Source organism: Geotrypetes seraphini, chromosome 4 (genome assembly GCF_902459505.1).
Source record: "Geotrypetes seraphini chromosome 4, aGeoSer1.1, whole genome shotgun sequence".
Lineage (NCBI taxonomy): Eukaryota > Metazoa > Chordata > Amphibia > Gymnophiona > Dermophiidae > Geotrypetes > Geotrypetes seraphini.
The window spans coordinates 298,275,896-298,292,474 of record NC_047087.1 but is presented as its reverse complement, the minus strand read 5'-3'; the positions used below and the strand labels follow the sequence as shown (position 1 = coordinate 298,292,474).

Sequence of the window (16,579 nt, the reverse complement as noted above, 5' to 3'; positions counted from 1 at the left end):
TTAATATAAATAAAAGTTTATTGTTATTTGACGAAATTTGACTCCGAGCTCTCATTGCAGTACCAAACAAAATCGTATCATATGTCAAGGCTACCGGATTTTCTAACATCCTATTAATTTGAGGCCAAATTGATTTCCAAAATATTAATATGAATGGACAATAAAATAAAAGATGATCTAATGTCCCTGCTTCTAGATGACAATGCCAGCATCTATTAGACTTAGAGCTATCAATTCTATGTAAACGTGTAGGGGTCCATAAAGCTCTATGTAAAATAAAAAAACAAGTTTGTCTCATAGAAGCTGACAATGTACATCTTAACCTCCAAGACCAAAGTCGTGGCCATTGAGATGCATTAATCTGATGCTTAATCTCAATGCTCCAAATATCTCTAAGACCATTTTTTTTCTTTTTATTTACGAATCCAGATATCAATTTATACCACATTGCGGCCTGGTGACCCATGGAATCTACCTGGAAACATAAGAATTCCATACTATGATAGTTATTAAGGTTTTTCCATTCAGGGAACCCTACCTGGATGGCCTGCTTCAATTGCATCCATCTAAAATATTGTGATTTATTTAAACCAAATTTATTTTGCAATTGTGAAAACTCAAGCAGTTTACCTTTATTCATTACATCTTCTAAAATCCGAATTCCAGCTATCATCCAATGTTTCCAGATAATTTTAAAACCGCCAACTTTGATCTTTGGATTTAGCCATATTGTTTGAGTCATTGATTTAGTTATTGGAATAGGAGTTAGGTTACTTATGTACCTTATAGTTTTCCAAGTATCAACAAATATTTTGTGTTCTTTATATAACCTTGGCATTTGAATACTGATAACATGACTTAGACGTAAAGGAAACATTAGTCTCCATTCTAACCAAAACCAATCTGGTATATTTTCAATGGGCTCTGGGAGGATCCAATACATACCTTGACGCATAATATAGGCTTGATGGTACCTATAAAAATTTGGAAAATTTACCCCTCCCTCCGCAATTGGTCTTTGTAAAGATACTAGAGCAATTCTGGGGTTTTTTCCAAGCCAAATAAATTTTGTTAAAATCTTATCCAATTTTTTATAAAAAGACCCCTGAAAAAAAATTGGTATCATACCCATTTGGTAACAAACTATTGGTAAGATCATCATTTTTACAGTTTGCACTCTCCCCCACCAAGATATGCACAAAGGGTTCCATTGCTCACACATTTCTGACACTTTTTGTAGTAAATTTTTTTCATTAATTTTCATAGTCTCATCCACAGTTTTAGTAATCCAAATTCCTAAATATTTTAAACCTTCCTCTTTCCAGATAAAAGAAAATGAGTTAAATAGACTTTTTGTACAATGTACATTGAGTGGAAGCACTTCTGATTTATTCCAGTTTATTTTATATCCTGAAAATTTTCCAAATTTTTCAATCAATTCAAGCAAGTGTGGAATGGTTGTTTCCGGATTTCTCAAATAAAGTAAAATATCATCCGCATATGCTGATAATTTATATTCTCTATCCGAGTGTGGAATACCTTGTATCTCCTTTACCTGTTCTATAGCTAATAACAAGGGTTCCAACACGATATCAAAAAGCAAAGGAGATAGTGGACATCCTTGTCTAACCCCCCTCTGTAGAATGAACCGTTCTGAAAAATTATTATTAATATATAATCTAGCAGCAGGGGAGTTATACAATGCTTTTATTATTTGTATAAATCCGGATCCTATACCAAACCATTCCATTGCCTGATACATGAAGGTCCATTCCACTCTATCAAAAGCTTTTTCAGCATCTAATGAAATAGAAAATGCTGGGTCATTAATAGATTTTGTTAAATATAACATGTGATGTGCCAATCTAGTATTGTGAGATGAGTGTCTTTGAGCTACGAAACCTGTTTGATGCATATCTGTAATGAAAGGGAGAGCTTTAGCCAATCTTAGTGCTAATGCCTTAGTTAAAATTTTTCCATCTACATTTATTAAAGAAATAGGTCTATAATTTGAAACCAAAGTGGGATCTTTATTTAGCTTAGGTAAAACTATTGTTATTGATTCAGCCATAGTACCTGTAATACAACCTTTATTTAGTTCTGTCTGATATAATTTTAATAAATAGGGCATTATGATATTTTGAAATGATTTATAAAACGCCACTGTATAACCATCTCCTCCTGGAGCGGATCCAACCCTAAGGGATTTCAAAGCTGTATCTAATTCTTTTAAGGATATTGGCTCCTCTAAACTTCGTTTTATATGTTCAGGAATCTTTGGTCCCTCTATTAACTTTAAAAAATCTAAACCATCTTTTTCCTTTTCTGAATAAGGCTCAGAAGAATACAAATCTTTATAAAATTTTAAAAATTGTTTTATAATTGGATCAATTTGGGACAACATTTCACCACTCTCATTTTTAATGGCAACTATCTTTTTTTTTCTTTTTTTTTGCTTTAAGATAATTTGCCAGCATTCTTCCCGCCTTATTCGAATTTCCATAATACAAAGCTTGCTTTACAAATAAATCTTTTCTAATTATTTTTGAAGAAATTTCATTATATTTACCTTTAACTTTTAAAAGTTCTTGTTGTGTCAAATAATCCCATTTTTCTATTAATTTTAATTCTAGAGACTTTACCATTTTTTCCAAATCTGTAAATTGCTGTTTTTCCTTTTTTATTTGCAAAGCTGAATAAGAAATAATTTGTCCTCTAATGTATGCTTTTAAAGCATCCCACAAAGTCTCTATTGAAATTCCTCCTGTATCATTAATTTGAAAATAATCTTTCATTTTTTCCAGAAGATTTTCATAAAAGTCATTATTTGCAAGCAATGCATTATTTAATCTCCATATAGGTCTATTTCCTTTCTTATCTATTATTTTAATTTCAATCCACACTCCAGCATGATCAGATAGTATAATTGGATCAATTACAGCCTGTGTGACTTGATGTACTAATTGATTAGAAACAAAAATGTAATCTATTCTAGAAAAAGAATTATGAACCTGGGAACAAAATGAAAATTCCCGACCATCAAAATGAAGTATACGCCAAATATCTTTTAAATCACAAGATTGTACCAAATTATCAAGGCCTAACGATTTTATAAATCTTCTTGGATTTTTATCCATACGTGGATCCATAACAGCATTGAAATCCCCTGCTACTATTAGATTTGAAGTAGCCAGTGGAAGAATTAATTGTTGTAGAGTTTTAAAAAATTCATTCTGATTCGAATTAGGGGCATATATATTGAAGAGCGTCATGGTGGTATTTCCCATGTCCATTTCCACATATACCCATCTTCCATGAGGATCAGCTGCCTTTAATTTAAATGAGAAAAAACACAAAAAGGCAACCTAGTCACATCAAGGTTTGTGTGGGGGACGCTCAAGACGCCAAAATTGGCTCGCAACTAACAAACCAAAATGGGGTGAATATAATATAGGGTGCTCTCAGTGTGAACCCTCAGTGATAGGAGCGCAGCTCCAACACTTCACTTCTGGGTCAAGGCGGTAAGCCTCCACCCACACACCATCATTGAGCACCCTGAGTGTGCTGAAATTAAAGGGACCTGAGTCCACTAAATCAAATAAATCAAACAATCAAAGTGAGTAAATTAAACTCAACACAAACAACCTGAGCGACCCCCAAACAAACCCTGCCAGCCAGACCCCCCGACTCACACAACAAAATCAACAATCACCATGCAAAAATCAAATGAACACAATACTTATCTGAAACTATCTCACAAACTGATAAACCCAAAAAACCGCGCCAGGAGAAGAGGTTCGACCGCGCTGGTTTCGGGAGGAGCCCTTCTTCAGGAACCTGACCCCCGACGGAACACGAACAAAGAGGTCGGCTGGAGGGCGGGGTGCCCGGGCGGAAGAGCACGCCGCTTAAAACGGATCTGTAGGTGACGTCATGCACAAACTAACCACACATACAACACTAACAACCAATCACACTCAGGGGCGAGAACACGCCCATGAATACACAATCATACTAAACGAAAAACATAAAACATGATCCATGCTGAAAACAACTCGATGACCCCAGCCAAAAACCCCCACTGAAACACAGAACCCAAATAGAAATACGATGAGCACAGTTAAATAATGGTGTTCCATTCCACACCTTCATTAAGACCGTTGGGATGAACAGATTGTAATTGGAAAATCCAATATTGTTCTCTAAGATTCAAATGGGACTGTCTATCCCCCCTGAAATCCCAAGGGACTTGCTCAAGCACGAACCAAGACAAATCGGTGAACCGATGGCCAAATTCAGCACAGTGCGGCACAAGGGGGGCAGAGTGAGATCCAGTGCGAATCCGGCTCCTGTGTTCTTGCAATCTGACCCTGATTCTTCTGCTAGTCCGCCCCACATAGCACAACCCGCAGGGGCAGATGATGACATAAACTACCCATTCAGAATCACAAGACGTCTGAGATCTGAGGTGGTAAGTACGTTGAGTCCGGGGATGTTGCCAGGTAGAAATAGACAAGGATAGAGGGCACATATCACAATGACCACATGGTTTATGACTGCCCCCAATATGAGCCCGACTCCTCGTGGGGGTCGCTAAGGTTGTTTGTGTTGAGTTTAATTTACTCACTTTGATTGTTTGATTTATTTGATTTAGTGGACTCAGGTCCCTTTAATTTCAGCACACTCAGGGTGCTCAATGATGGTGTGTGGGTGGAGGCTTACCGCCTTGACCCAGAAGTGAAGTGTCGGAGCTGTGCTCCTATCACTGAGGGTTCACACTGAGAGCACCCTATATTATATTCACCCCATTTTGGTTTGTTAGTTGTGAGCCAATTTTGGCGTCTTGAGCGTCCCCCACACAAACCTTGATGTGACTAGGTTGCCTTTTTGTGTTTTTTCTACATTAGGAATTTTGGCAAACTTGGAGTGTATTGTTGTTGTGGTGTTTAATTTAAATGAAGCAGAACATTTTTTATTTATTAATATAGCAACACCAGCTTTTTTTCCTATTGCCGAAGAAAAATAACATTGTTTGACCCAATCACCTTTTAGCTTTATAGATTCATTATTTGACAGATGGGTCTCTTGTATGCAGCATATATCAGCGTTTTGTCTTTTTAAAAATAATAATGCCTTTTTTCTTTTTATCGGGTGATTGAGACCATTAACGTTTAAAGATATTATCTTAAGATCCATTATGTATTAATATAATTTGTATTGTATCAATCCAATCTTTAATATTCTTTATATTCTCCATTTTCCCATATATAAGATAAATCAAAGAATTGCCTATTTTACCCAAACCCTGTAATTTTAAAGCCCACCCATTCCCTCCCTTCCCTCCCCATACTTCTACGAACACTTGGAAACGCAAAATTAGATCAGGTCTGACATCACTTCTTACAAGCTAAAAAATATTTTTTAGTATCAGAAGCTCCATAATGTTAAATAACATATTGCTGTTAGAACATAAATATTCTTATATCTATACTTTTTCCTATTGTATGGATAACTGTCTGCTATCTAAAATTTATTATGATCAAATGAATTAAAATTATATGAAATATTCTAAAATTTATAAATAAAGTGTAATCCAAGATATGATTTTTAAGAATCTTTAAACAAGCATATTATCATCTATATCTCCAATCATTCAACATATGCATTACTAAATCATTCCATACATATCATTTATCAGAATAAAAAAATAACATACATATATTCTTTACATAACCCATTCTTACTCTCATATTTACTCAAGCTCTTGAACAGTCAAAATGAAACATTAATGAAGCATATCCTTAAATCAAATTTTTCTTTGTAACATAAAGAACTATATCTATAGCAAAATAGAATAAAGATTACATATTGAATCATAAAATCAATATACTTTTGTATAGTTTTACAAGGATATTATTTTCTCTTATAAGACATTTTATTCCATTTTATATGTTTTTCAATATATTTAAGAGACTTCAAATCATATTTTTCCGATGGATGACATAAAGTTCCGCATTTCTGTAATCGCTCTTTAGCCTCCTCCTCAAGGCCTGTTTTCTCCCTCTATGGACGTGACATGACATAGATCAACCAATCCACTTCACTTCCGGTGTATTTCATTGGCTGAAAGAAGATTTCCTTCAGTTACATCACACCGTCGCGTAGTTTTTTGTTTTTTTTTCCCCCTAGCGATACTGCAGAGATTTCCACACTTCTAGCAGATTCCTCTTTTCCTCTGAAGGCAAAGAAGCAACGGGGCTGAGGGAACATCCTTCGAAGACAAGTTATTTTCCCACTCCTCAACCTCCTTTCGGAAAGCCGATGTCAATATTTATCTCTCAAAGCCGTGCAGCAATTTCTAGGTAAGGCCAATGCATCCGTGTTCCATGTACGTCACTCGAATCATCGACGTCTTCACCGACATGGCAGGTCAATTCCATTCTCGTGACAATAATTTTCGTTATTATTTAAAGTAAGTTGAGCATTCCAGTAATCGAAACGGTCATCTCTATTAGTAATTCTATTGTATTTTGCCATAAAAATAAAATAAAATAAAAGCAAACCAAATATATCTTCATGTCTGTTTGATCAAATTAATATTCGTCCAGTATTCATTCAAGAAGTCATTGGTTGTTCAAATTGTTCTAAAAATTCTAATAATTTTTTATGGTCTGTAAAATTCTGAGTTTTATTTCCCAGTGTTACTTTCATAACCGCTGGGTAGAGGAGTCCATATCTTGCCCCTAGTGCCCTTAATTGTGGTCTTATATCCAGTAGTTGTTTCCTTTTAAGGGCTGTTTCCCTGGCAAAATCCGGTACAATATGCATGCGTGCGTCTTGACATCTTAAATTTTTATTCTCTTTAGCAAGTTGACAAATCTCAACCACGTGTTGATATCTTAGTAATTTGAATATTAAAGTCCTTGGACCCTTTTGCAATGTTGTTTTTTGTCCCGGTATTCTGTGCGCTCTTTCAATTTCAAGAGGCACTTTAGATTTCAAAGGCAAGATTTTTGGAAGGAATTGTTCTAGGAAAGTAATGGGATCATTTTTTTCCACTCCTTCTGGCATCCCAATAATTCTTAAGTTGTTTCTTTTTTCCCTATTCAAACAATCTTCCAAATCTCTCTTTATTACTTCCATCTCTTTCCAGGCTTTTTTATTTTGCATGACTTCAGTATGTACCTCATCTGATTTTTCTTCTAAATGAGTTATTTTATTATCAATTAGATCAACTCTTTTTGTAAGAGTGGCTACATCATCTATTGCCTTTTGAAGTTGTTTTTTAATCTCCAATACAATGTCTTTGATTTGTCTTATTTCTACCATCATATCCGGATCTCCTTCTGAAGGCAACGGAACTTTTGAAGGTGTCCCGGGTTCCGGCTTTGATCGTTTATTACTGCTTGTCCCCGATCCTCCGGCACCAGCATCGTTTTTATTTTGTTTGCCCGATGCCATATTCTTATGATCCACAACTTTTCTCAACAAAATATCAATATTGGAGCTTTTTATTTTAAAATAAGAGCTTGTCTGACACGGAGCTCGTCTATTACCCGACCATTCATTTGCGTGTCCAAGCCACGCCCCCGCCCCGTCCAAACTGATTGTGCTTTGGATCATTGACATGTAGTACTTCAGTGTTTATGAGTTATCAAATGAAGCTATTCTTTGAAGCTTGTTGGGAACTCTTCATGCATACTATCAGCCACAGTTAAATGCACTGGTCTTACTATATATTGGACATGAGACACTAGTCTTACTATATATTGGACATTACTATATATTGGACTTGAGACACTAGTCTTACTATATATTGGACATTACTATATATTGGACTTGAGACACTAGTTGTATGTCCTTATAGTCAACATCATTTTATGTATATAATTTGTGTTATAAGCAACTAGTTGATTTCATGTTATAGTTAACTACTGTATATTTGTATATTTTTATTAATTGTATATTTCTACTGATTTGTATATTTTTATTATTTATCTTAAAATTAATAAAATATATTTTTTTAAAAACCCATCATAGATTAGAATAGCAAAATTATTAGTGATGTGTGTACAAAGCCATTGTATTTGTTTGTTCTTAACTCCACAATTTCAGCAACCAATTCTTATTGAAACTGTTTGGACCCTGGAGCATGAATGTTCATCTGCATTGGTGAGAACTGTTCTCTCTTTTACAACAGAATGGCCTGCTTTTATGGATTGGCAAGCCCAGGGCTGAGGTTTTCGAGGTCCTGGACTATGATTCACCTCCTAAAGAGGCTGTGACTGTCTCTTTTCACAAGATCCTGAAAGATGTTCAGATGAAGAATGGGGGACTTAGTACCCTCTGTTGGTCCCAGTCTTGCCCCAAAAGATAGACACTATGTACCAGATTCAGAGTACGCCAGGATTGATAGGCCCCAAATGTCTCATCAATCCTTGTGGTGGGATCTGTGCTCAAATGAGCCAGAAATTTTAGAGAATGTGCTTCTGCACCCCCAGCCAGAGGAGCTCAAACTCTGGATTTATTTGGGTGGAAGATATATCAGGCCTCCGTGGACTTAGTGCTTACAAATGGGGAAATGTTTCTCTTGTTAGAGTGGGTGATCATCTGGCATCCAGTGATTACTGCATGGTATGGTTTAATATTAAGATGGGTATGGAGAGTGCTCATTCAAAAGCAAAGGTTCTAGACTTTGTTTGGATGCGGGTTTATGTCAAGGAATTATTGTCTGGATGGAAATGTCTGGAAGGAGTAGAAATGCAGTGGGCAAAACTGAAAGGAGCGATTGTAAGGGCGACAAACCTTTTTGTGAGGCAAGTAAGTAAAAGTAAGAGGAAAAGAAGGCCGCTTTGGTTCTCAAAAGTAGTAGCTGAGAAGGTAAGGAATAAGAGGTTAACTTTTATAAACTACAAAAAATCGCAGAAAGAGGAAGACAGGCAAAAATATCTGGAAAAGTTAAGAGAGGTTGGCCATGTAGTCAGGAAAGCAAAGATACAAATGGAAGAAAAAATAACTGATACGGTAAAACAGGATAAGAAGAAGTTATAGGAAGAAGTGCAAAAGTGACATTGTGAGACTCAAAGGTGAAGGGGAGAAATATGTAGAAGCTGATAAAGAAAAGGCCGAATTACTTAACAGATATTTCTGTTCTGTGTTCATGGCTGAAGCGCCGGAAGCGGGAATGCAGAAGACAAATGTAAATAGGGATGGAGGAGTAATAGATCCTGATCGATTTCTAGAGGGTTGTGTTCATGAAGAGTTAGCTAAAATAAAGGTAGACAAAGCGATGGGGACGGATGGTGTACATTCGAGGGTGCTGAAGGAACTTAGGAAAGTTCTGGTAGCTCCGCTGACAGACCTTTTCAACGAGTCTCTAGAGTCGGGAGTGGTAACGGAGGACTGGAGAAGGGCGGATGTGGTCCCTCTTTACAAAAGTGGAATTAGGATGAAGTTAAGAGGTGATAGGCTCCGAAGTAATCTAAGGAAACACTTTTTTATAGAAAGTTTCAAGTTTTTAAATCTTTGATATACTGTTTATCAAAAACATATCTAAACGGTTTACAATTATCAGAGTATTGTTTAAAAAAATAAAGATAAAATAAAAACTTTAAGTAAAAAAGTGGGAGAGATGACAAAACAAATAGACTTACTGGAATAAAAAGGAGAAATGGGAAATGGTAAGAATTTAAATACAATGTCAAAAATAAAATACGAAAAGGGAGGGAAAAAATGAGAGGGCATTTTAATTCAGTACTGCCGATTATGAGGATGCTGTTTTGAGCTCACGGAGAACAGAGTCAAACTGAAAAAGCATCTTTGAAAAGGAATGTTTTAAAATTACATTTGAATTCTTCAAGGGGTGTTTCTTGTCTGAGATCTGACGATAGGTTGTTCCATAGCGTGGGAGCAGTGACTGAAAAAATAGTTTTGCAGGTATAATCAAGAAATAGTTCACGAATGGGAGGAACAGAGAATAGGTTTTGGGTAGTGGAGCGTAGATTCCATGAAGGGGTATATAGAATAAGTAGTCTATCGATGAATGCTGATGAATTGGACTGCTTGGTTTTAAATGTTAGCAGAAGTATTTTATAAGTGATGCGGTGAGGAATGGGTAACTAGTGAGCTTTGCGCAAGAGGGGAGTCACATGGTCACATTTTTTAGCTTTGTAGATAAGTTTGACTGCAGTATTTTGTAATAGTTGTAACTGATGGATTTCTTTTTGAGTAATTCCTTGATACAAGGCATTGCAGTAGTCAATGTTGGAAATGACAAGGGAGTGAATTATGATATTGATGAAGGAGGGATCTAATAAAGAAAGAATAAAATGGATGAGTCTTAATTTGTAAAAGCATCTCTGAGTGACGTTGTTAATTTGTTGGTGAAAGTTGAGATCCTCATCAATAATAACTCCTAGGAGTTTGATTTTATTGTCATGTTGGATAGTGCATGAGTCAATACTGATCGGGTGATTCAGAGTGCTTTTTGCGAAGGTAGAGAAAAATAGACCCTTGGATTTGGAATTGTTTAAAGAGAGCTTGTTTTACCGAAGCCAAGAGTTGATCAAATTGAGTTTATTATTTTTATCTTCTATTTCAGCTAGTGCAGTAGAGTTTAGGGGGTGAAGTAATTAAATATCGTCGGCATATGCAAAAATGGTAAGGCCTATGGATTGTGCCAGAGTAAGAAGAGGGCTCATAAAGATAATGAAGAGAAGGTGAGAGAGAATGGATCCTTGTGGAACGCCATAGGTTTGAGTTATTGTTGAGGACGTGGTATTATTAAATTGGACTTTGTGATTGCGATTCTGAAAATAGGATGTGAACCATTGCAATGAGGTCCATGTGATACCTATGGATTGTAGTCTATTAAGCAATAAGGTGTGATCTATGGTATCAAAAGCAGATGTCAGATCAAGTGATATCAAAAGAACAGACTTACGGTGGTGTTGGAAGTAGAGAATATTTGTAACTAGTCCGATTAGTGAAAGTTCAGTAGAGTGGTGGGCTCGGAAACCTGTTTGGTATGAGTGGAGAGCGTTGGTTTTTTCGACAAAGTTAGAGAGTTGGTTGAAAACCAGCTTTTCAGTTAATTTGGCCAAGAATGGTAGATTAGCAGTGGGTCGGTAATTGCTGGTTTCTTCTTTGGAAATCTTAGATTGTTTAATCCTAGGGAATACTACTGCTAATTTCCATCAACTAGGCATGAGACCTGTAGAGAGACTTTTTTTGATCATTTCTTGGAGAAAGTGACCAAATATCGAGAAGTGATTTCTCAGAATGTACCTGCCTAATTTTCAAGATCCTATGTGGCATTCTTCCTCCCCTAATCCCACTATCCTGGAATTCTTCAAGACCTGACACTATCAGATCCGCCCACATACTCAAACTATCTTTTCCCTCGTTAAAAGGTGTCATGTTTGCAGGTAAATTAGGGAAATCCCTTTTCTTCAAATTCACTGAGCTTTGGAAAAACCTCCCTGCCCTGCTGCGGAACCTAGGCTCATTCCAATTATTCCAAAAGCATCTGAAAACCTGGCTTTTCTCCAAAACATAAAGCTATCTATTTAAAATGTAAAGCTAGCTATCCTCTTCATAACCTCTAATTTCTTATTATGTCCTTCCCTTATTTATTGAATTACCTGTAAACCGTGCCAAGCTCTATCTTTATGGAGATGATACGGTTTAGTTTAGTTTAGAATGCTGGGAGGTATAGTTTTGAGGGAATTGTTTGAGATGTTTAGGGTCTGGATAGTTCTCTGAATCTCATTAAGTGAAGGTTGGTGAACTGAAAGGTGGTAGATGCATGGAACAGTCTCTCAGAAGAGGTGGTGGAGACAGAGACTGTCTCTGAATTCAAAAGTGCCTGGGATAGGCTCATGGGATCTCTCGGAAAGAGAAAGAGATAATGGTTACTGCGGATGGGCAGACTAGATGGGCCATTTGGCCTTTATCTTCCATCATGTTTCTATGTTAATATCCCATATTCAGTCATACCAGCTTTACACAAACCTCTGCTTGTGGTCCTTGATATACGAAGTATGTATGATTTAGCAGGTTTTCTGGAGTCTAGATTGTACCAAGTTAGGTTTAGGACCCACCTTTCTTCTATCTGGGAAAACCCATGTGGTGCAGTCAGTGCATAGGGCTACTAAAATGGTGCGTGGTCTTCGTTATAAGGCATATGGGGACAGACTTAAAGATCTCAATCTGTATACTTTGGAGGAAAACTGGGAGAGGGGAGATATGATAAAGACGTTTAAATACCTACGTGATGTACTGTACATGCACATGTGTTAAGTCTTTTTCATTTGAAAGGAAGCTTTGTAATGAGAGGGCATAGGATGAAGTTAAGAGGTGATAGGCTCAGGAGAAACTTCCCACCAACCCTGGTTGGCTTCTTAGCTTTATTACTGATTGGATGATCCGTTGAGCTGATGGTCTGGAAGGTACCTGCACCCATGTGGTACAGGCATTCTTAGAGATTTAAAGTGACAGTACACTTTTTGACTGTCCATGTTGGGTTATGTTGGCAACGTCACCCATATCACCCACATGTGAGAATATCTGCCTGCTGCCCTTGGATAACACCTGCTACAAGTAAGTAAATATGCTGTATTGCCTGTCCCGTGCTCACAAGTAGGGCAGGGAGGCGCCCATGCTTGTGGAGTGGGGGCGCTATTTCATGCTTTTAAAGGTATATTACTTTACCAGCGTCGGCACTGGGATGATATCTACATGTAAGAATAATTGGTCAGCTGTCCTCAGAGAACACCAGCTACAGGAAAGTACCTTTGTTTTACAAGGCATTGTGTTAACATGCATGTTAACACTGTTTTCTCACTCTAGCTCAGTGTCTCACAAACTTTCTCGAGCTGCAGCACACTAAAGGTAGTAGCTGTAGCTCAAGGCACCCAGAAGTGTGTGGGCATCGCCATGATGATGTCATCAAGTTGACGTCTGCGCATGCATGAAGGCCCTTCAGACAGGTCCTGAGATGCCAGTGGGTGGTGCTAGCAGGGGAGAGGGCCGGAGAGAAGGAGAGGCACTGGCGCCGGCTGATTGCCTACACTGTGAGAGTCAGCTGGTTCCGGCGCCTCTCCTCCATCCCAGAGTGTCATGGCATACCTGAAATCTCAAGAGGCACACAGTTTGCGATACACTGTTCTAACTGGACATTTATGAGTCAATAAAAAATTATTTTGACATTCTTTTTTCTATCCCCTTTGTTGTTTTACACACTAAATAAATCCTCAACATTTTAACCAAGTATTTCAGCAAGTGTCCAGTGATCTGCTGATATGGTTTGAACAGATTATCACATGACAAAAGAATGTGAAGTTGAATGGTTACAATTCTATGCATTGTCATTCATTTTTTAGGGATCAGTTTATATCTACAACCCTAAAGAACCTGAGCATGCCTCCAATGTTTTGAGAATAAGCAATAACCCTATCTTGACAGTTGATGTTGTCTTTCCTGAAAACAAGTACTGTGTGGTAAGAAATTTTTCTTTTTTGTGTACCCCCATTTTACATGTAATAGTTGTGATATACTTGTGGTTAAATAAAAATCAGGCTGGCTTTTGGTGCAGTTCAAAAGTCACCCAAACAATGCTTGACAATGCCAACAGCCAGAAGTCAAAACTGACTTGGAATGCTAAATCTTCAGCTCAAGAAGTTGATCTGTTAGGAAGACAGGATAGCTCACACTTCTAAGTAAAACTCATACATCTGTTATAATTCACAGTGGCATATGACAGTTTCCTATTGGTGAAATGCTACATTGTGAGCATTTTCTGAGAAGGGTGAAAAGTGAGGGAAGGGACACAGGATGAATAAAAAATCCATTGTTTATTTCTAGGATAAGCAGCATAACATCTGTTTTACTCTTTTGGGATCCAGGAATTGATGACCTGGATTAGCCACTATTGGAAACAGGATACTGGGTTTGATGAGTCTGTTACAGTATGGCATTCATATCTTTTTTTTAATGCATTTTTTTTAATATGAGTATCCTCTCTTGTAGTGGTGGGCAACCATGGTCCTCAAAGGCCACATTCTAGTTTATTTTTCAAGATTTCACCAATGAATATGCGTGAAATTGATTTGTATGTACTGCTTCTATTGTATGCAAATAGATCTCATGCATATTTGTAGTAGAAATCTTGAAAATCTAACTGAATTGTGGCCCTCAAGGAGCATGGTTGCCTATTGCAACTCTCATGCATATGGCCCTGACATGCATTCGTTGTACTAATCTAATCTAATCTAAAACTCGGATTTGTATATCGGGTAATCACCTAAAAGGAGCTCAACATTGTCAAAATACGTCCAAGTGCCGATAATAAAACCGGGATTTGGAAGTATTTATATACGACCTAGGCCTTCATAGTGCTGCTGAAAGACCACAGCTAAACGGGGCGTGTCAGGAGGAGTGTCAAGGGCGGGAGTTGGGCGGGACGTGGGCCGGCTTAGACTTAGTCGTACTGCATGTATAACCGAAAGTTATAAAGCACAGGATCGACAGAACTTGGACGTTGTGATTAGATTATTTAAAACATGGTCTAAGTCACAAAATCCCACTTAAAGTGACCAGATAAGCAATGCAAACACATAATACTGACCCCCACACACTACCCCAGTGATCACCAACCCCCCCCATAAAAATATTAATCACAACTTGAAAATTGTGCCTCCAGAACATCATCATCTGGCAGCCTGGCTTAGGAAAGCCTAGTCGTGCTGCACAGAATCGTCTTAAGCCTTCTAGGGGGTAGGTTAGGAACTCATGGAGAGGAGGACCCATGCCCATAAGCCCCTGTAATCACTGCATTGATATTGAAACATGTGCATTCCCCTATACACCTCCAAAACCCTTTTGTACTGGCATATAAGTGGCTCCTGCAGCCATAAGGGCCATTGGGGTGGTAGATAAGTGGGTCTACGGGATTCTGGAGGTAGTCTGGGGTGCTCACCATGACCAATAAGGGAGCTGTAGTGAGATTATGACATCGCACCCTTTTTGTGAAATTCACAGCAGTGCCTTGTAAGGTACCCCACTATTTAGGTGCCATGTCTGAGTGTTCAGTCCATCACTTTGCAGACCCCTCCCACATCCAACAGGGCTTGTTCTAGGCGTTTTTACTTGGATGAAAAGTTGGCCGAAAATGTGGTATAAAGATGGACGATTTAGCGGCTTGGACGATAAGATCGGCAGGACGTATACTTAGACGATTTTCGAAACAAAAAAAATATGGATGTATTTTTTGAAATGTGTCCTAAGCTGTTTTTTTACTTTGGACGACTTGCGACTTAGACGAAAGCGGACTTAGACGTTCCTTTCGATTATGCCCCTCCAAATGTATAATACTTTGGGAATATTATTAATATATTGTCCACCAAGAAATTGGAGATTAAGAACATAAGAACATAAGAATAGCCTTACTGGGTCAGACCAATGGTTCATCAAAAGCCCAGTAGCCCGTTCTCACGGTGGCCAATCCAGGTCACTAGTACCAAAGCCAAAACCAAAGGTGTAGCAATATTTCATGCTACCAATACAGGGCAAGCAGTGACTTCCCCATGTCTTTCTCAATAACAGACTATGGACTTTTCCTCCAGGAACTTGTTGAAACCTTTCTTAAAACCAGCTACACTATCCACTCTTACCACATCCTCTGGCAACGCATTCCAGAGCTTAACTATTCTCTGAGTGAAAAATAATTTCCTCCAATTGGTTTTAAAAGTATTTTCCTGGAACTTCATCGAGTGTCCCCTAGTCTTTGTAATTTCTGACGGAGTGAAAAATCGATCCACTTGTACCTGTTCTACTCCACTCAGGATTTTGTAGGCTTTAATCATATCTCCCCTCAGCCGTCTCTTTTCCAAGCTGAAGAGCCTTAATCGTTTTAGTTTTTTCTCATACGAGAGAAGTTCCATCCCCTTTACCATCTTGGTTGCTCTTCTTTGAACCTTTTCCAGCGCCACTATATCTTTCTTGAGATAAGGAAACCAGAATTGAATGCAGTACTCCAGATGAGGTTGCACCAGTCTAAGCTTTTGGAAATTATTTCATATTATTGTAGTACTTCCAGTGCAGTCGGAATGATATGCTGATCTGTAGGGTTATCCATGCATGCTCACGAACATACTACAGAAGATGTCAATCACAGCTTTTCAGCTCCTCCCCCTTCCTGGTATCTGCTGCACCCTCAGTTCTTCCTTCTACAGGCGAGCATTTAGGTGTCGTTCTGATCTGCTCACTTTATTTTTTTGTGGTGTTTTTGCAGTCTTTTCAGTTGTTCACAGTTTTTATGCAGGTCCAGGATTGACTGTGCCTGCTTGGAGAGGAGCAGACTCTGTCTGCAGCTCTCAGGTGCATCCTTTGGGATCTGTTCAGTTAGCCTGTTGAATATTTGTAGAGCTCAAGGTTCTTGGCCCTCAGCATTTCTTCATTTCCTTGACTTGGTCAGGAGCTTCAGCATAGGCTGTTAGGCAGCTGTGTGGCGCAGTGGTTAAAGCTACAGCCTCAGCACCCTGCTCCTTATGACCCTGGGCAAGTCACTTAATCCCCCCAT

General features: G+C 38.1%; 1 protein-coding gene across 3 annotated transcripts in view; it reads left to right on the top strand.

Moving 5' to 3' along the window:
- The window catches only part of CFAP43 (cilia and flagella associated protein 43), a 387,888-nt gene that overhangs the window by 78,772 nt on the left and 292,537 nt on the right, over positions 1–16,579 (top strand). For all 3 annotated transcript variants that reach the window (XM_033942773.1, XM_033942772.1, XM_033942771.1), the window contains exon 9: positions 13,383–13,499. In XM_033942773.1, the coding sequence (XP_033798664.1) occupies positions 13,383–13,499 (117 nt within the window). The remainder of the gene's footprint in view (positions 1–13,382; positions 13,500–16,579) is intronic.